Here is a 21,732-nt window from a genome sequence, read left to right on the forward strand (position 1 = left end):
GTTGTTGCCACCATGTTGTGGAGACGCTGTGTGTTTCATTGTGAAAGCAAAACTACTTTGTTTGACCTTCCAAAAGAGGACGATACCTGCTTCATCCTGCCTAGAGCTGATCTGTGCTGATCGCTGAAGAAATATATCAACTTCGCGGTGTGAATCGCCTGATCAGCTTTCACCGTGGATGAAGCAGAGTCCAGCCCGGGGTCATCACACCTTCATGACCTTCATCAAATCTGCCAGCCGCGCCGTTCTCAAAACCACAATGTGTGATGCTGTGTGACTGTTTCCCTGAACCTGCAGAGCAGCCTACAATGTGCTTAAAGGCTGTTTCTATAAAGTGAGGCAGTTCCAACTTTGCAAGCACTGATGATTAAAACACGAGTATTGAGCAGTGTAGCGCTTGTGGTTGTCATTTCTCCGATCACAAATGCAGACATGTTTTATGTTTATGCGGCGTGATACTCAACACAGCGTATAATAACACAGTATAAGTCATTATAATCAGTAATTATGTCTTCAGTGGATGCAACAAATGCCCAGTTTTTGTTATTGTTTTTATTGGTTTTGTCTCGTGGTGCTGGGACACGCATCACAGTATGGTGAGGGGTGTAACATTTCCTGCTTGCTTGAGTTATTCAGCCAGTCACAACACACTGGATAGCTGGCCAATCAGAGCACACCTCGCCTTTCAGACCGATGAGCCACTCTTGTAAAAATCAATGTGTTTCAGAAAGGCATGGCATAGAGGAGAAACAATAAAGTACAATATGTGGAAAATAATGTTTATATTATATTATTTATTTATTTTTTATTTTTTTTACCTTGAACCGTATTACATCAAATACACAACATAATGTTCTTTTTCACAATGTCATACGACCCATTTAATAATATCTTGCAGTGTGTGATCTTACCACGATTTTCAAATCTTTTAGTGTGAGCATGTTTAAGATTTGCAGGAAGATAATCTGCAAAGATTCTTCTTATGTGTGTACTGCAACCAGATTTCACAATCAGTTAGGATTTTAAACCTCCTGTAGTGTGAGCTTGGGTTCACTCTGGGTCACCCTGGCTATGGATGATGCGTTTGTTCTCAGTGCTGTGTTCAGATCCACACAGAGCACAGGATCAGCTCTCTCTGCTGGCATCTCCTCCAGCACTCCTCGCAGCCAAAAACATGCTGCTGGCTTCTTTTGAGTCCCATCAAATGTGACACGTTTAACTCATTTCTCTGACTTCTGTAAACTCTGTAAACAAATTTGCAATCACCACCCTGCTGTCCTTTACAGGTTATTCTTTATCAATTACAGTGAGCATAAAAGTGGCATCCTGCATTGTCAGTCTGTGTTTTTTATGAATATTACCAATTTTAAGTTCTTATTTTTTAAGTAATATTATTAATTAATAAAAGTGCTTGATTCAAGATAAAATTAGATTAATTCTGCTTTAATTCTGTGAGTTTATTATGTCATTATTAATATGCTTAGTAAATTTGGTTTGCAATGTGAAGACATCATTTCAAGGTAAGTCTTCATTATTTTTAGTGTTTGATTTGTATTTATTTTTTTCGATTAAAAATGGTTTATATAATTAATGTAAATGAAGAGAGTTTATTTATTTATTGTTCATACTGAACACTGGCCACTTGCTGTAAACATTTGTGTTTAAAAAAAATTGTTTTTAATTTCTCTAGGCAAAGGTATACTCGATACATAATATATTTATTTACAATATTACAATAGAATTTATAAAATATATATTTAATTCGAATGGATGACCAGTCTCCAAACCTGTCATGTGACTTAACCGAGCCACCGTCTTCTGCAGTGACTTTTATTATGAAAAGCGTTCCTCGCGTGTATTCTGTTGAGGTTTTGTTTACGTTGGTTGTTGCGGAGATATTCTATACAGTCTATTTCTAAACAGGCGCTAGCTGGCTAAACGGCTGAAAGTTAATACTATACATTTTATCTGTTAGTGTGAGAATGGACGAATATAACCGAGCCTCGTATCTGGACGAGCCACCGAACAGTCGGCTGTTTCTCGTCACCAGTAAATCCATAACAGAGGAGACTATAAGAGAGCATTTCACAGATTTCGGGGAGATCCAGGACATTCTGGTGGTGAGGGACAAGCAGACGAAAGAGTCGAAAGGAGTGTCGTTTGTGAAATTCGCCAAATCGTCGCAAGCCTGCACTGCGATGGAGGAGATGCACGGCCGAAGCCTGGCCGAGGGGACCAAACCCATCAAGGTGTTTACATGACCCCTGTACAGTCCCAGTGTGAGATCTCAAACAAACCGTGACATGTGTGTCTTGTCCAGGTCTTCATCGCTCAGTCCAGGGCTTCTGGCAGCCACAGAGATGTGGAGGACGAGGAGCTCACCAGGATCTTCGTCATGATCCCAAGATCCTTCACCGAGGAAGATTTAAAAGACACGTTCAAGGTATTATTTGGATGGAAAACCATGCGAATTTCCCTAAAGTTAAAAGGAAAATACATTTTGTATAAAGGGGACGAAATGTATTTCTTGAATCTATCTATATATGAGGGTTTTCCCCCTTCAAAAATAACAATAACATAATGTACAAATGTTAAAATGGCTCATATATGTAAATACAGTTTGGATGTATTACTCTTGAGGCATTTCCTGATGGACAGTTTGAAAGCATAACCTTAAAAGGCAGAAACTGTACAAACTTCCAAATTAAAAGGAACTCAATCCAGATAATGTAATATAATATAAACAAAATAGTGCATTTAGATGAGAAAATGTGCATGCTGTGGTAGTTGAGCTTTCCCAAAGTCCTTCGCTGAGGAAGATTTCAACTTTCTGAGGGACCGCTTGAACACACATTACACTTCACCCCAAAATTAAAAACGTGTGACGTTATATTTCGCAAAATTCTAAGATATGTGTTTTTTGCACCAATTTTTGCATTCAGTAACAGTGATAGAACCAATTGAGAGACTGTGATAAATTTTCCATGAAATAATGCATGGTCCTAAAAACAGGTTAAGCAAACCTTAATTTGTTATATAGTCTTTAATTTGATTTTCGACATGTTGTGGCCTCTTCCACAGGTGTATGGAGATGTAGAGTACGCTATTATCATCAGGAATAAGACCACGGGTGAAAGTAAAGGTCTGGGTTACGTGCGATTCCACAAACCTTCACAAGCCGCCAAAGCCATAGAAAACTGTGACAAGAGTAAGCAAGTCATTCCTCTTACTTTGCTGTTGTTTTCAACTGTATTTATTAGTGTATGAAGTATGAAGTTGTCTGTCTCTGCAGCTTTTAGAGCTATTTTAGCCGAGCCCAGGTCCAAAAATGCATCCGCAGACAGTGAGTATGTCAGTAACCCCAGATCGGATCACTCTGCCAATGATCCAGGCTCGAGCTCGTACACCTCTGGTAAGTGTCAAGCCGCTTCATGCTTCTGCGTGCAGTTTTTGGATGCGTGAGGGGTTAGTGTGATGGTTTCCTGGTTTGTTGCAGCACACGAGTCCAGCAGCTACACCACGGGGGACACGTGGAGCTCGGACGTCATCACGCGGTGCCTGCTGGTGTCCTCGCGGGCCACAGTCACGCAGGAGCAGATCTACGGCCTGTTCGACCTGATCCCGGGAATGGACTTCTGTGAGATGCAGAGAGAGCAGTACAGCTTCAGCAAAGGTTACACACCACACACTCAGTGCTATAATGTTATCTCTCTGTGCACAACCCTACTAAAATGTTTTAAAGTGTCATTTTCCCCAAAATTACAAGTTTATAGACAGCATGTGAATTATACACTAATGCTGAAAAATTTGGGCTCAGTTTTGTTTAAACTGAATTAATATTCAACGATACTCATTGGCGATGTATTATATTGAGAACGGGTACAGATGTTTTGGAAAAATAAATGCTTTTTTGCACTAAGCAACCATCTATACAGTCCCTTTGGAAAAAGAATTCGCATTAGCTAGTAAATCTTTTTATTTTACCCGTCAGCACTTTTTTTCATCTTCATGCAAATATATATATTATATAAATATTATATAGATTTTTTATATACATTTTAACCCTTGTGCTGTGGTGAAAACCATTTACTTAATTTGGCCTTTTTAGAAAATTAAAAAATGCAAATAAAGTTCTATATCATCACAAAGTCTTGGATTCAGTTGGATTGAATCTTTTTTGGGTTTGTGTTTTTTTGGAACTGATTGGTTGAAGCCCTCGTTGATCTGAGCTTATATACAGTAGATCAGTTTTTGAATGAAAAAAGCATTATTTGTTAATTATTTTGGCAGTATTTTTGGTGCATAAACTTGACCAATGAGGTCTACAATTAAATAGTTAAAAAGTATATACAAAAACCTGTGCTAATTGAAAGAAAACAAGTTGACGATCAGACTGAATCCAAGATTTGGTGATAATGAAAGATTAACAATCAATGTTTAAAAACCTCATAGATCATCAAAACCAAGATTTGGTAATAATAACATAATGAAAGATTTACAAGCTATTTTTTGTAGGCTGGTCATTTTTGAGCATGAACACCTGAAAAAGTAAAGAAGATAAAAAAAGAGGTGCATTTTTTATATATTCCCTGTGTGAGCAAAGTCAGTAGCTTTAAGTCCAGTGCGAAAACATTAACAAGCATTTGCGAGAGAAAAGGACATTGTCTTCGTGTCAAAATGGCTGGAACACAACTTGAGGCTTAAGAAGGAAGTTTACTTCTTGTTTTACTCCATTTGTCACTCTTTCCCCTACTAGCTGCAGCAGGATGCTTTGTTTTCAGCGGGACAGTCACGTCACGTCCACCCACGCCCTGATCAATGTGCTTTCTTTCCTGTCATTCAGAGTCTTCCAGCGTAAACGCTCACATGTGGTCAGAGGACACAACACACAGACAAAATACACCTGGTTTTTCCTCTGCTTCTAAGCTGAAATCTAACCATTAGTCAGTGGCTAATGACAGACATTATTTAGTCGCCTGGTGTAAAGTTTAACCCTTTAACTGTCACCCCGTCCCATATACGGGACGCCTACATTTACTTCACTATATCACAATTAAATCTAATCTAATCTTGACCAACTATATTTCGTTGGAAAGACTCCCAAATATATATTTTACCAATGTTTTTTGTACAAAATTATATAGGAAAAGTAATAGATTAATTTATGACAAGAGTGCACCCTAAACAATCTACATTATAACAGTTTTGCCCTTTGTTTAAAAAAAAAAAAAGACTTCTTCGTTGCCTTTTTCTCTATCACATTTTAGAAATCATCAGAAATTATATATCAACTGAAAATCTCAAAATTCATCCTTTAACACCCATTCTAAAATCAGACATTGCATTGCCATGTAAATGGTACATCAATATCATGTTACAAAATGGTTTCATTCATGAATTATAAAAAAATAAGTTTGGATCGTGCACTATAAAGTGTTATGTTCAGAAATGTGAGTGAGTGACAGTTATTAATCACACGTGAGTGATTTACTCGCAGATAGTGTGTTGTAAAAATACTCCTGAAAAAAAAATTCTAAGCATATCAGAATGATTTCTGAAGGATCGTGTGACACTGAAGACTGCTGAAAATCAGCTTTGCATCACAGGAATAAATTCTATTTTAAAATATATTCAAATAGAAGTCAGTTATTTGAAATGGTAACAATATTACACCATTTCTTTACTGTATTTTTGATCAAATAAATGCAGCGTTGGTGAGCATAAGAGAATACTCTTCAAAAGCATTAAATAATCTTGCTGACCCTAAACCTTTGAACTGATGTGTATATATTAAATCTATGTTGAAGTTAAGTTTGTTCCTCAAACAAAGCTAACATATGACTTCAGAAAGAGAAGATGAGTAAACTTGAAGGGTCTCGTTCGATTGATGGCATGTGTGTGCTCTGCAGGTCTGGTGCGCTATAATAACCTGGGCTCTGCGGTTTATGCTAAAGAGAAGCTGAATGGGTTTGAGTATCCGCCTGGTAACCGTCTCTCGGTATCTTATATAGACGATGGGGAGGACAGGACGAGGTACAGTCACCTTTACGTTCAACTCAATCTGTCTGATGTTTGATCTTCTGTATACCCTGCTTCATTAAATGCCACGGATCTTCAGTTAGCATTATCTTGATGAATCCATCATTACTCAACCTGGCTCTTCTGTTATATAAGGGGTTGTGGGGAACATAGCCTAAAAACTTTACTAGCTTCTGGGCACGTTTAGGTTGATGTTTTTTTATTTTGATTTGAACAATTATAGTGTTAGAAACCGTGCTAGCTGAAGAAGATGAGATCTTGAGCTGTATGTATGGAGATGCAGGTTTATTAGTTGTGTTGTCTGTGTTCAGTTCCGTGGGGAAGATGGCGATGCAGCTCGTGGCCGCTCAGATGATGTCTGTGGTGTGGAACGGCCCTTCTGGAGCGCAGCTGATGAAGACTAGCGCAGTGAGTAACGTGTGAGAACAATGAGACAGTCCTCAAGATCTCTTAGTCATTTCTGCCAGCTCTCTAAATTAGGGATTTGTTCAGATTCGTTCTACTTTCGTGCTCCATGGAAGACAGAAAGTCGTACAGTTTTGTTGAGTGAACTATTCCTGTATAAGCCAAAGTTACCTCATGTTTCCACATGCTGTTGTAGTTAATTGATCATCAGTGAAAACTCATATGTGAACCTGGAGCACAAAACCAGTTATGAAGTATATTTGTAGCTATAGCCAATAAATCATTGTATGGGTCAAAATTATTGAATTTCCTTTTATGCCAAAAATCATTAGGATATGTAGTGAAGATCATGTTCCATGAAGATACTTTGTAATATTTCTATCTTAAACATGTCAAAACTAAATTTTTTGATTAGTAATACGCATTGCTAAGGACATCATTTGGACAATTTTTTTTTAATTTATTTTTTTATGCACCCTCAGATTTCAAATAGTTATATCTCGGCCAAAAATCTTCAGATCATAACAAATGTATATATATATATCTCAGTTCAAAAATTAACCAGGGACACATATGTCAAACTTACATAACCTTTCAAAAGTTTTGGTCAGTACTTTATATATATATATATATATATATGAAGTAATTATTTTATTCAGCAAGGATGCAATGCATAAATAAAGTTACAAAAACTGTTTTACCATCACAAGAATAACATTTTAATATATATTAAAATCACATTTTTCTTCAAAACTATTAAGCTGTGCAACCGTTTTTGTAACACTGATAATAATGAGAAATGTTTCTTGAGCAGTAAATCATCATATTATTCTGATTTCTGAAGATCACGTGACACTGAAGACTGGAGGAATGATGCTGAAAATACAGCTGCACATCACAGAAATAATACATTTGTACAATCTAGAAAATAATTTCAGAGTATCATTTTATCATCTTCAAACAAAAAATGCAGTCTTAGTGAGCACGAGGTTGCTTTCCAAACGATTTTACGAATGTTACCGACCCCAAACTTTTGAATGGTGGTGCACAGTTCGCCGCTTATTGATAAAAAAATAATTTTCAATATACAAAGTGATAGTTCACCCGAAAATGAACATTTTGTCATAGTTTACTTGCCCTCATCTGTCTTTTTTTTCTTCCATGGTCAACGTTTTTAACATATTTTAGCTATTAAAAAGGTTTTTTTTTTTTTGTGTGTGTTTGTCTTTTTGTCCAGTTGAATATGTTCTAGAATAAGATTGTCCCTGAACCTAAAACCACCTACAAATGATGCAACACTTTTGTTCGTCGTGCATCTTTGTTGTTACAGAGCGCAGTATTATTGATCTACGTTGAGCTCGTCCTCCATTTGACTTGAGAGACTTGATGATCAGAAGTCATCGAACTGATTATTGACCAGTGTTTGTGTCCTGTAGGGCTACACAGCACCGTTTGTAGCTCAGAAAGCACGTGTGCAGACAGATGTAGCTCTGCCTCCTCTGAGAAAGCTAGTGGCGTCTGACAGCGTGGTGAAGGAGAGGCTCTTCGTCATCTTCAACCCCTCGCCTCTGCCTGTGGATGTGCTGGAGGACGTCTTCTGGTGTGTGTGTGTGTGTGTGTGTGTTCACGAGTGATTTACACACTGCCTCTGATAGTGTTGGACCCTGGTAGTGTACTGTGTCTTGAGTGAACTTTTGTTTTCCTTAAGTGTTTTCCTACATGACATGAACACATTTTTTAAAGTCTGAATTATATATACATATATCTCTCCACACACACGGTTAAAGATTTGGCAGAATTTAATTTTTTTGATTAAATATTTTAGTGTTGTTAATGTCTCTAATGTGCACCGTGTTGTGAAAACTGTATGGGAAGTATTGTAACCATAAAAAAAAATAATAATAATATATTTAACATTTTAATTCATCCCTGTGATCAGAGTCTTCAGTGTCACATGATTCTTCAGAAATGATTATAATATGCTGATTTGCTGCTCAAAAAGGTTACTTGAAAAATAGGAAGTCCAAAAGAACAGATTTATTTGAAATGGAAACCTTTTTTAAAATTATAAATGTTTTTACTGCCATGTTTGATGGTAATGTGACCTTACAGTATCACAGTTTCCACCAAAATATTAAGCAGCAAAACTGTTTTTGACATTGTCAATAATTCAGAGTGATTTCTGTGACACTAAAGACTGGAGTAATGCTCCTAAAAATTCTGCTTTGCATCACTGAAATAAGTCACATTTTTTAAGATATTAACATGAGTTTTACTGTATTATCAGATAAGTGCAGCCTTGGTGAGCATCAGACCCTTTATCAGGAACATTAAAACAATTATAAATATTCCAAACTGTTGACCAGAAGTATATTTGAAATTATTGTATGCATGCATCACTTCCTTGTTTCATAAATGGCAGTATAATTTTTTAAAGAGTTAAGATAAGTTCGATTCATTTCCTGTTTTTTTTTGGTGTGTGTGTGTGTGTTTTCTCCATGCAGCCGTTTCGGTTCGCTGATGGAGGTTTACTTGGTTCCGGGCCGGAATGTGGGATATATAAAGTTTGCAGACCGCAAACCTGCTCACGAAGCCATAGCACTGCTGCACGGTAAAGTGATTAACGGCGTCAAGATGAAGGTCTTGCTGGCAGACCCACCGAAAGAGGAATCACACAAACGCCAGAGAACTTACTGACCTTTGACCTTCCCACAGACTCGGGTAAGTAAGCTCAGGAGGTAAAAGACAAGCTATTCACATATTTTTGAATCCACCACACCATTAGTTATTTCTGCTCTGAGTCGAAACGAAGAAAATCCAGGAGCAATGTGAAAGTCATGGCAGAATCTTTAATAGTTAGTTTGTTGTTGATGACTTGAGACGTGATGTAGCACTGACAGCTGAACTTAACTGCCCGAGAAACAATCCTTCTCTATGTCTCTTTTGGTCTACTTACATGAAAGGATCTGTCTTTCTTCCAGTCAGACAACATAATGTCACGCCAGTCAAACAGAAACATCTTTTCAAACAATGCATACAATGCTTTTAACATCATCCCTGTCTTCTGCCATTGACTTGAGCTCATACAATTATCCTGTGGCATTTGTAATCATTTGTATGATATTGTTCAGAAGTGCAGTGTGTAATTTCACTAGCACTAGTGGCCGGACACAGAGTTACACTTGTTCTTTCAGCAGCCTGACAGGTTTTCACAAACGTTTGCCAAATAATCTTCTGTGCTCAACAAGGCTACACTTATTTGATCAAAAAAAAAAAAAAACGATATCATACTAGCTTAACAATCTATGCTAACTGTGTTCTATTTTCATGTTTTAAATAAGGATGTCATATTAACGTGTTAACTTAATTGGTAAATTTAGTTCCTGGATGAACCCGTGTTTTGAACGAATCGAGTGAATCAAAGATTCGAGAGTCGTTTATTGAATTCCTGAATGAATCAGCCGTTCGGACTAATGAAACCTAAAGATTATAATTTAATTAAAAAAAAAAAAAATCAACAAAAAATAACCTTTAAAGGGTTAGTTGTCCCCCCCAAAAAATGTAATTACATTATCATTTACTCAAACCTGAATTTTGTGGAGCATAGAAGATGTTTTGATGGTAACGAAGCTGTTTTGGTTATCAATGACTCTCACTGACTGAACTTCGCAATGGAAATGTTTATGTTCCAGAGTTAATGTTGGGCCATTGTAGCCTAAACGTTTATGTTTATTTAATGTCGAATCAAATAAAATAGTTCTTTCTAAAAACACAAATAGCTTTAACTAACATTTTGGGGGTATTTTCACAGCCAAATGTAATTTGCGATTAATATGTTAATCTACACATATAAAAAATATATATATATATTGGAATGGCCTGACAGCCTTAGTTTTAAAATGAAATTTATTCTTGCAATGACAAAGCTGATTTTCAGCCTTCAGAATCTGTTTAGTCACTTTTTTTCTCAGCGGCTCTGGTCTAATGCAACAAAATGAAACAGTTCAGGATGCCACAGGGAATTATGGGATGTTTGTTTAAAGACGTCATTCCATAAACTGGCTGAATTAATGGTGTTTTGTAGTTAGTCTTCATCAAAAACACAACTAATATGTACAAAATAATTAAGTGAAAATTCACAATTAAAGCCATTATGGTCAATAGCAAAAGGCTTCTTCTATAGGTGCATCCCATCATGCACCGAGGCACTATTCTGCGACGTGTTGTAGTATAAATAGTGCGAGTAGTGTGTTCATGCTGAATTATTCCATAAAGAAAAGGGGTGCTTTAAATACACGGATGGTGCACTTAAATAACCAGAAAAATGTTGTGTGGAATGTTGAACCCATTGTGTGTCATCAAGTGCTGCTTCATGCTTTTATTGACCGCAGACAATGGGACCATTGTTTAAACCAGGGGTGTCAAACTCAGATCCAACCCTGCTCCAAACCACAAACCATATACTCTAGTTCTCAAGTGAGCCTGAAGGACCTGATTCGCTGGATCAGATGTGTGTTTAATTAGGGCTGGAGCTAAACTCGGCAGGAACTGAGTTTGACACCACCGGTTTAAACTATACATCTACATTTAGTGGCTGAAACATTATTCTGAAAGTTGGTTGCAGATTTCTTTTAATGGTAACTTTAGGTTATGAGGTTAAGACATGAATCATTCAACTGAATTGTGAGCAGTTTCTCAAGATTGTGGACTTGCAGAAGTGTGACTGTGCTGTGTTTGTTCTTACAGAGGTTAAGATGACATGACCCATGACCCCGACATGACAGGACGGCTATTTATGATGACACGACCTCATAACGACGGACTCTGACTGCCTCACTGCCGTTTCTGTTCTTTAAAAAGTGTTTTACTGTCTTTTTAATTCCTTTTACTAAGTGTAGGGACTTCTTTTGTTTTATACAAAGTAAATGATGACAGGATTGTTACATGTGAACTATCTCAGTCAACAAAGGTGACAGACAGAGCTTGAGAAGCGTTTGAGCTCGTGCATGGCCTCTGTATGTGTCTGTATGGAATGAGCAAATAAAAAGAGTTTAACAAGTGAAGCTTGTCTTACGTTGCCTCTTTATTTCTTCTTGATCTAACAGTTGAAACCGTCCTGGAGTGTGTTTATGTGTGATATCTTACACAGGTGATGTTGAAGTACCCGCTCCTCAGACAGGCTGTGTTTGTCTGATTTAGAGAAGTGGGCCTCACTCTCCTCTTCTGCTTCCCAATATGAGGGATCCCAGGGCTTGGATTTTTGTCTGGATCAGTGTCTAAACCTGATGGACTGAGTTCCTAATGTTCACCCTCTGACTGAAGCCTATCATCTCTGAAGTCATCATTGATATCCTCTTCGTCTTCAGGAAGCTGCTTGATGCACACAGTGTGGGTCAGGGCTGAGACACGAGGAGCGTCACCAGAGGAGGGCACATTTTGGTTCAGACACAAGGTCTCATGTCCTTATGGCAGAAATTTACCGTAAAATTAAAGCAGTTAGTTTATGTAATTAGAAGTGAATACTTTAATTCAGCAAAGACACAATTCATTGATCCAAACTCATGAAGACATTTATAACTGTACAAAAGATTTTTATTTTAAATAAATGCTGTTCTTTTAAACTTTATATTCTTGGAATCCTGAAAAAGAAAAAAAGATTTTTTTTGAGCAGCAAAATCCTGAACTTTTCCTGATCGCATTGTAATTCTTTTTATTACTATTATTACTTTCCTATTACTATGCAATCTATTATTTATCACTAAAACGAGAAGTGATAGTTTTGTCAAATCAGTCAAGTCATAATGGTATAACCAACATGCAGGAAGTCATTTTATTGTCATGTGACAGAAAGGACATAATGGTAGTCTCTTAAAATATTTATTATCATTAAAAGCAAAAATATACATCACAACATGCAAAATTAGCCCAGGTTGTCAACTTTTCAGTGGTATGACACCAATAATTATGTACAAATGAAAAAGGTGCAATATATTTTTTAAGGTCTAAAGAAAATGTATTATTTATAAAAAATGAACCTAATCCAATAATTTTTTTATTTATTTATTTTATTTAGATTTTAAAAATTCCCCCTTGAATGTCAGTATTCATAATTATTCCCTGATATATGAATGAATTTTAAAGCACTACACACATCTGAACCAAAAGCGTATAGATTTCCATCAGAGATGGCAAAAGTGCACACATCCTTACCTCAAGTAGAAGTACAGATACTCATATTTAAAATGGAAAGTCAAAGATGGAGTACATTTTTTTTTTTTTTACTCAAGTTAGAGTAAAGTTTGGGCTCTGGCACACACTTACAGTTTAAGTTAAAAATAAGCAATTATTACCTGTTTTAGTGTCATGCTTCTAAATGGACCTCACATCATACATTATAGTTTTTAAAAAATGCGTAAAAGGCCCACTTAGTGAAACCATTCTCTCATAGACCTAATCTTTAGACCAAGTCTGCAAAACTCGGGTTGATACTGTAAAACAAACTTTTGCAAAACTCTAAACAGTTCTGTACATTACACATAATTCAAAACTAACAGCTCTTTTGATTTATTTGGGAACATCATGTTGTCTATTTATGTATGGTATTTCTATTTACATTGTATCTATATTGTACAAAGTGCGTTATAAATAAAGCTAACTTTCTTACTTAGCCTATATGCATTTTCAGTGTGTGTGTGTGTTTGTGTATGTATATATACTGTACACTATGGGTAAAAAGTTTGGGAGCAGAACAATTTTTTTTTTTTTTTTAATTAATTAATTAAAAAAACATGTATTTGGCCTGGACAATTTGTCTTAAAGACAGGATATTAAAGTGTGTGCCATCAGCACTAGCAACATGTGGCAACTTCAGCAATTCACAACCTTTCACCATTTACTTCTGTAAACATCTGTAACTAATTACAAGTCTTTACTGTCATTTTTGATCAGTTCTGTGTTCTTCCTGGATTATAAGTGTTTAAAAACCTTACACACACCAAACTTTTGAACGGTTGTGTAGGTGTTTACATGTTCATGAACATAAATGGATGAAAGAAGAGGGCTCACTTTTTGACTTCAGTCTCATTGGTCCATGCCACCTTTGGAGCTTTTTTACTGGCAAAATAATACATTTTCTTTTAGAAAAAACAACAACCACATGCTTTTAATGAATGTTATCAGTTATCAGGTTCAGTTATCATTTTAGGGCGAGCTAACCCTTAAAATCTGTATATTAGTGCTGCTTGTATTCCAAGAATCTCACCACTGCTCAGGTCCAGGTTAAGACAGCAGATGAATAATAAAGATGTAACTTACATAAGAATGTGTTTACAGGAATTCATTTACAAAAGACAACTATGGAGTACATGATTACAGAAGATTTATGTGCATATAAAAAAAAAAAATATATATATATATATATTTTGTTGATTCTTCTATACAAAAATGTGTTATTTAAATTGTCCTTTATGTGTGGGAGTTCTTTCGTAGATTTTTTGGATTCACTTTATTTTACAGTGTCCTAGGTGTAACTGTAAATGTAAGCACTGAGTAATATTAACATTTACTAGTATAGAATTAGGGCTTTAATTTAGAGTTAGTTGCAAGCAGTTATGCATTATTTAATATTATAAGTTTTCTCTATGTAAACAAACAGTACATTTCTAGTATAAATGAGTGTCATGAGAAAATTACCGGATTTACATTGTCATCAAAGCAGTTAAAAATGAATATAATGTTGCCCGTATGGTAAGTAACCATTTTATCATAAAGTATAATGTATATGTTTTATGGTTATGTATGGTTATATTTTAACATTTATTTCAATGCAAAGTATTGCCCCTAACAGGCTTCCATTGTAAATTAATGAAACCACAATACGTGATTGTTTTTTTCACAAACTGAGGGATAGGCTTACATCATTTTTTTTTAAATAATCGTAAGCAATTTTTTCACATCTTGTACTGAAGCTTTTTGGAAAAGTCAATTCCAAGGGCGCAGTGAGAGAGAGGGTGCCCAGAATGTGGTTTTTACTGAGGGGGACACCTCTATGCCTACTAAGGATCTTTCACATAGAGACATGATTTGATGGAGCTTGATGACATGACGGCTTAGATATGCTGCCTTATAAGGAAGTGTCTTTTCATTTTGGGCTGCCCATTGTCTGATCACCCTTATGGAACCCCTCCTTGTGCCTTTAAACAACCCTCAAGTGATTTTACCTTCATCAAAGACTTACCTGTTCCATTCCAAGTCTCCAACAATCTCTTATATTCACCTTCATGATTCCAGTGATCTCCTATACTCACCACTGAGACTTCAGCGATCTCCTATGGACTCTACAGGACTCTACAGTGATTTCCTATACTCACTACTGAGTCTCCAGTAATCTCCTATACTCACTAGTTAGTCTCCAGTGATCTCCTATGATCTCCTTTAAGTCTCCAGAGAATTATAATCACCACTGAGTCTCCAGCGATCTCTTATACTCAACACTAAGTCTCCAGAGATCTATACTCACTACTGAGTCTCCAGCGATCTCTTATGATCTCCTTTAAGTCTCCAACGATCTCCTATACTCACCACTGAGTGTCCAGCGATCTCCTATGCTCACCGCTGAGTCTACAGCGATCTCCTTTACTCACCCCTGAGTCTCCAGTGATCCCCTATACTCACCGCTGAGTCTCCAGTGATCTCCTTTACTCACCACTGAGTCTCCAGTGATCTCCTTTACTCACCGCTGAGTCTCCAGTGATCTCCAATGCTCACAGCTGAGTGTCCAGCGATCCCCTATACTCACCTCTGAGTGTCCAGCGCTCTCCTATACTCACTGAGTCTCCAGCGATCTCCTATACTCACAGCTGAGTCTCCAGCGCTCTCCTATACTCACTACTGAGTCTCCAGCGATCTCTTATGATCTCCTTTAAGTCTCCAACGATCTCCTATACTCACCACTGAGTGTCCAGCGATCTCCTATGCTCACCGCTGAGTCTACAGCGATCTCCTTTACTCACCCCTGAGTCTCCAGTGATCCCCTATACTCACCGCTGAGTCTCCAGCAATCTCCTTTACTCACCACTGAGTCTCCAGCGATCTCCTATGCTCACAGCTGAGTCTCCAGAGATCTCCTATACTCACCGCTGAGTCTCCAGTGATCTCCTTTACTCACCACTGAGTCTCCAGTGATCTCCTTTACTCACCCCTGAGTCTCCAGTGATCTCCTTTACTCACCACTGAGTCTCCAGCGATCTCCTATGCTCACAGCTGAGTCTCCAGCGATCTCCTATACTCACCACTGAGTCTCCAGTGATCTCCTTTACTCACCCCTGAGTCTCCAGTGATCTCCTTTACTCACCACTGAGTCTCCAGCGATCTCCTATGCTCACAGCTGAGTCTCCAGCAATCTCCTTTACTCACCACTGAGTCTCCAGTGATCTCCTTTACTCACCACTGAGTCTCCAGCGATCTCCTATGCTCACAGCTGAGTCTCCAGCAATCTCCTTTACTCACCACTGAGTCTCCAGTGATCTCCTTTACTCACCACTGAGTCTCCAGCGATCTCCTATGCTCACAGCTGAGTCTCCAGCGATCTCCTATACTCACCGCTGAGTCTCCAGTGATCTCCTTTACTCACCACTGAGTCTCCAGTGATCTCCTTTACTCACCGCTGAGTCTCCAGTGATCTCCAATGCTCACAGCTGAGTGTCCAGCGATCCCCTATACTCACCTCTGAGTGTCCAGCGCTCTCCTATACTCACTGAGTCTCCAGCGATCTCCTATACTCACAGCTGAGTCTCCAGCGCTCTCCTATACTCACTACTGAGTCTCCAGCGATCTCCTATACTCACCGCTGAGTCTCCAGCGCTCTCCTATACTCACTACTGAGTCTCCAGCGATCTCCTATACTCACCGCTGAGTCTCCAGCGCTCTCCTATACTCACTACTGAGTCTCCAGCGATCTCCTATACTCACCGCTGAGTCTCCAGCGCTCTCCTATACTCACTACTGAGTCTCCAGCAATCTCCTATACTCACTACTGAGTCTCCAGCAATCTCCTATACTCACTACTGAGTCTCCAGCGCTCTCCTATACTCACTGAGTCTCCAGCGATCTCCTATACTCACTACTGAGTCTCCAGCGATCTCAGAAACTCACCACTGACTCTCCAGCAATCTCCTTTTTACCAAACACTGGGTGAAATTGCACAAAACAAGCACTAGCCTATATATTAATAAAAGATTACTCTTCATATTTAATGGTATTTAATCATTTGTATATTTCATTCAGTTGGTTACACATTCTATAAAACTTCTGTTTTATGAGTTTTATGAAAGTTGAAAAGAGTGGATCATTTTATGAAGCAATTGGTTCAATATATATATATACTCTTGACCCTTTAACACTTGTACTTTTTTAAAAGAGTCCAACACTAGTCTTCTCTGTTCATTTTATTTTCTATCTACATGTTTTCTTTTATTGTGTGTGTGTATTATATATAAACCTTTCTACATGTACTGTGTTAGGCTAACCGAGACTAGTCATTGCTTATTAATGCTCATTTGTTGGTTTTGATAGCTTCTATTGTCTTCATTAAGTCACTTAGGAGAATGACTGCTAAATGACTAAATGTAAATGTTTGGCTAATGGGTTTTAGCATATACAAACCTGAATACAACTAGCATAACAATAGCTGTACAAAGGTAGACTGCAATAAACACTAAATAGACAAATTATTTTAGATTTACACATAAACCTGGTCACAGCAGTCAGGCTGTTTTCTGAGCTTTCCTCCACTTCCATTTCAAACATCCACAAGGTGACATGAACTCTGCATGCTTCAGTAAAAATTAAGATGCCACACATGTTGAATCATTTATATTTATCAGGTTTCTCCTCAGAGTCAGTCAGGTAGCTGAGCCCATGTCTTACAGGAATAAGAAATGTTTTTCTTTAACATCTCATCTCTCATACATCTAGATAGTAATCTATTACAAACTAGTAATGTGATGCATATGCCCTGTGCAATGATTACACATGTTTATGGTGATCCACTCTAGTGTGTGATTTTAGGTAAACTATAAAGCAGAATTTAAGCAGGAACATGTGTGCTCTAGACTCTCTCTCTCTCTGTCTAGGCAGATCAGCAAGCAGTGGCATTGACAACAACTGCAAAACAGCCACAAGTTACAGGCGATATCAGAAAGTGGAAGTCACAGGTCAGACGTGTGAGAGAGAAGCTGACATTTCTCTGTTTACCTGCTCCGTCTCACTGGTAGAATTTGAGTTCCTGGCCCTGTATCTTCCCCCAAGCATGACCCTGATCTCCTCCAGGTATCTCATAGTCTCCTGTAGAGAGACTCCAGCATCCTGACACACACAGACACACAGGGCTGTTAAAGGAATATTGCAGATTCAGCGTAAATTAAGCCCAGTGAGAGCAGTGGCGGCAGAATATTTGATAACTACAAAAATATTTTCCAATTGTTCCCCCCTTTTTAGCAAAATTATGGGTTACTGCCAGGAACTTATAATGTAAGTGAATATGGCCAATTGTTAAAATTGAACATGGATAATTATTGTTAAAATACTCATTGTTTCAACAAAATGGACACAAGACATAGGCTAATCAATATGCATGTTAACGTGAAAACAGTGCGAAATCTCTTAATATAATGATTGGTCATCAGCTGTGTATTCACGATAAAGCACAGCTATGAGCACTTCACCGAGCCTCTTATACAGAGTCATGAAGCAACATATGAGTATGTAAAAGTCAACCTGTTTTATTTCATAATGTGACAAAATGCGACATTCAAACAAGCAAAGGGAAAATGTGCTGTGGGACTTTATGGAGGTAGCAACAAGTTGACTCAAAGTTGACCCAAAATGCGTCATTGCAGATTGGCATTTTGCTAATTCTGAAGTGATCTTCTGTGTCCAGCAGGTGGAGGCACCCTGATGGTTCAGTAATTCAGGTAATTTTGAAAGAAGAAAATCAGATCAAATGTGCTCTATTGTTGTTATAATGTATTGTATTGTTAAACTATTTTGCATAAATATGTAATAATGATATTAAGATTAGAAATCACTCAATGTCATTAATAGAATTAGATTAAATTGTTATCATGAATAATGAGTGTATATTAAACAGCTTTGGCTATTCAGAATAGCCAAATTTTAATAATATTAATATTTTTATTACCATATTGCTTGTAATATTTTCACAAGACTGTAGTATGAATCTTTGCATTCTTTGAAGACCTCATTGATGTAGTTCATTCACCAAGATGAACTGAACAAGAGAACGATGCTTTATACCATAACCACAATGCAATTTATTTGAGTTTAGTTTTTGGTTATTTGGTTGGACTGCTGAAAATTAATGTGTTATTCCACAAAATTGGACACAAAATAAAACATGGTATTTATTTCTGAAACTATAACCAAGTGGTCATGTGACCACAATGCACACCGTTGCTTGAAACTTAATCATTGAAAAATTGCATACTATTTCGTATTTCTTACTATTTTTAAAAAATGTTAATGGCATGGCACTCCAGTGTATGCATGTTTGTGTTGGATTTGGACACTGTGTTAGTTGTTGCTGTGGCCTACAGGCCTCCAAAGCCACACTAAGTTTTTATAGCAGAATCTTCCCCAATTTTCTTAGGGTCTTAATTATTGGGGATTCACATATGCTGCCCCCAAAACTCACCTGCTAAAGACTTTTTCAGGTTTTTTTTATTTAGTGCAGCTGGTTTAAAGACCTACTCATATACATGTACACACTCTCTATCTTATAATGTCTTATGGGTTCTCTATTGGTGATACTGAGACATATGACCACCGCTTTTCATTGTCATTGAATGCTGTAAAACCTCATGTATCAGCTCACCTGATGCAGAGGAACACTGCTGCTACTTCTGCTTCTTTTTCTTCACTGTTTGAGGAGTTTTCCCACTCTTATGCTCTCGCTTCATCTGAGCTCAGTCCTGCTTAACTGCTTTATAGTTTTACTTCTGTCTGCGCTATAATTTTGGATTCTGTGTCTGTCTCCAATGAGGACTTAATATCACAAGTTAACACCTGAGCCATGGTTGGATAATACCACTCAGACATTGAGACAGGCTCATAGAGGGCCAAGAGGAAATGGAAAAAAGGACAAACTACAGATTTCTTATGAAATGTTAAAGGATTCTCGTATCAGAAGGCAGTGAAAGTGGCCAAATCAGACTATTTGACTCTGATAGACAAAAATCATTATAATCCTAGAACCCTTTTTTAATACCATTAATGCTGTGTTAAACTCTGTTGTCTGTGTGTATCCTACAGAGTCAGTAGCTATGTGTGAGTGGTTCTGCAAGTTTTTAATTAATAAGATATCTAAGATCAGACATACCACCATCAAATCGGTTGCTGTTGATCCTGCAGGTCATTTAAGATATACAGGTGTCCTTATTCAGTTTACACCTATTTCTGTTTTAAATGAAATTGTTAATCAACTGAAACGATCTGGTTCAACCTTAGACATTATTCCCTCACGGTTATTTAAACAAATGTTCAATGTAACGGTCCAACACTTTTAAGTTTGAATAATAAATGGCTCGAGTTAGGGGTTGTTTCTTACTCTTTATAACATGCCTTTTGTAAAACCCAGACTTAAGAGGCCAAATTTAGATTCCTCTGATTTATCACTTAGACCCATTTCTAATCTTCCATTTTTAGCAAAAATTTTAATCAACGCCAAAGTTTCTTGGTCATTAAAACATTTTTTGAGAACGCTCTTTTAAACGTGTTTAATGAAATTCTTTCAGCTATGGACTCTGGAGATTCTGTACCACTGGTACTTTTAGACTTGAGCACTACTTTTGTACCTCTAGACCACAATGTTCTTCTGTCCCGCTTAGAACAGGTAGTAACCATTAGAGGTTCAGCCCTAAATTGGTCCCAGTCTTATCTTACGAGCAGGAGTTTCTCAGTTAATATGGGCAAATTTCACTCTTCTTCTGTACTTTTGACCTGTGGGGTCCCTCAAGGCACTATTCTAGCTCCCATGTTATTTGCCTTGTACATGCTTCCCCTCTGATCTATCTTTGATAGGTATGGTATAAGTTATCATTGTTATGCAGATGACACACAAATATATCTTCCTTTGAAACATAAGAATGGATTAGACCCGGTGGCCGCCTGCCTCTTGGATGTTAAAGGATGCCCCTAAATGAGTCTGAATGAGAGTAAAACAGAGATTGTGCTGTTTTTCCCTGTTGATAAACACTGTATACCAAATCTAAATCTTAGTGTTATGGCACCTTATGTAAAGCCGTATGTGAAAAATCTAGGTGTGGTGTTGTACAGTGTCTCAAAGCATGATAGACAAGTCAGCCAAGTTGTGAAGTCAAGCTTCTATCAGTTGTGAACACTGTAAAAATTAAGTATTTTCTTTCTTTTACTAATTTTGAAAGAGTAATCCATGCTTTTATCACCACAAGGCTTGATTATGTTACTCTCTTTATTTGGGGATCTGTCAATCTTTCTTAAACCGCCTTCAAGTGGTTCAAAATGTGGCTGACGGGAGCTCGAAAGTGTGAGTTTATTATTCATGTCCTACAGTCTTTACATTGGCTACCTGTGCATTACAGGATTAATTATTTTAATGTGCTCTAATTGGTTTTTAAGACTTTAAATGGTTTGGCACCCTCATACCTCTTTGATCTGTTGATAGACCACCAACCTGCAAGAGCACTAATTTAATTTTGTGGTTCCTAGGACCAGACTCAAGTCTAGGGGTGATGAAGCATTCGCTGTAGCCGCTCCAAGACTTTGGAATAGTCCTCCAACAGAAATCAGAACACCCCCTACACTATCCATTTTTATATAATAATATTCAGTTCAAGATGGCCACACATATTTATTTTAATAATGTATTAGGTTCAAATAGGCTGTTCAGTTTCAGGCCTTATTAGACGCTTATAATACCTTTATAATGCTATGTTAACAGATTATTATTAAGGTCATTATTATTTATAACTTATTAAAATAAAAAAACCGTAACTTTTTCCTTTTGTTTAAATACACACTGACTGTCAAAAAGTATGTGACGTGTGTTTATAATTTTTATGATAGGATGTTTGCTAATTTAAATTTAATCCCACTGGTCACAACAGTAAAGAAGGTTTTCATTTATAAAGCTCTAAAATGTTACTGATTGGTGGAAAAAATAAAGGGTCTTAATTAAATATGTGCAGTTTCACATATTTAGTGCAAATTGTCACATGACCAGACCAGTTTATT

At 37.3% G+C, this 21,732-nt stretch overlaps 1 protein-coding gene across 2 annotated transcripts; it reads left to right on the forward strand.

The window, feature by feature from the left end:
* Window positions 1–1,833: 1,833 nt before the first annotated feature.
* rbm45 (RNA binding motif protein 45) lies at window positions 1,834–11,996 on the forward strand. 2 transcript variants are annotated; one of them, XM_052565672.1, is made up of 10 exons: window positions 1,834–2,249; window positions 2,321–2,443; window positions 3,082–3,208; window positions 3,293–3,412; window positions 3,497–3,673; window positions 5,910–6,033; window positions 6,351–6,447; window positions 7,881–8,044; window positions 8,949–9,165; window positions 11,594–11,996. In XM_052565672.1, exons 1-9 carry the CDS (start codon window positions 1,983–1,985, stop codon window positions 9,139–9,141), a joined length of 1,392 nt encoding a protein of 463 aa, XP_052421632.1. In that variant the 5' UTR covers window positions 1,834–1,982; the 3' UTR covers window positions 9,142–9,165; window positions 11,594–11,996. The 2 variants fall into 2 exon arrangements, with proteins under 2 accessions (XP_052421632.1, XP_052421631.1); XM_052565671.1 differs by lacking the exon at window positions 11,594–11,996 and adding an exon at window positions 11,191–11,507 and having other exon boundaries at window positions 1,836–2,249.
* The last annotated feature ends 9,736 nt before the right edge of the window (window positions 11,997–21,732 follow it).

This window comes from Carassius gibelio, chromosome B9 (assembly GCF_023724105.1).
Source record: "Carassius gibelio isolate Cgi1373 ecotype wild population from Czech Republic chromosome B9, carGib1.2-hapl.c, whole genome shotgun sequence".
NCBI lineage: Eukaryota > Metazoa > Chordata > Actinopteri > Cypriniformes > Cyprinidae > Carassius > Carassius gibelio.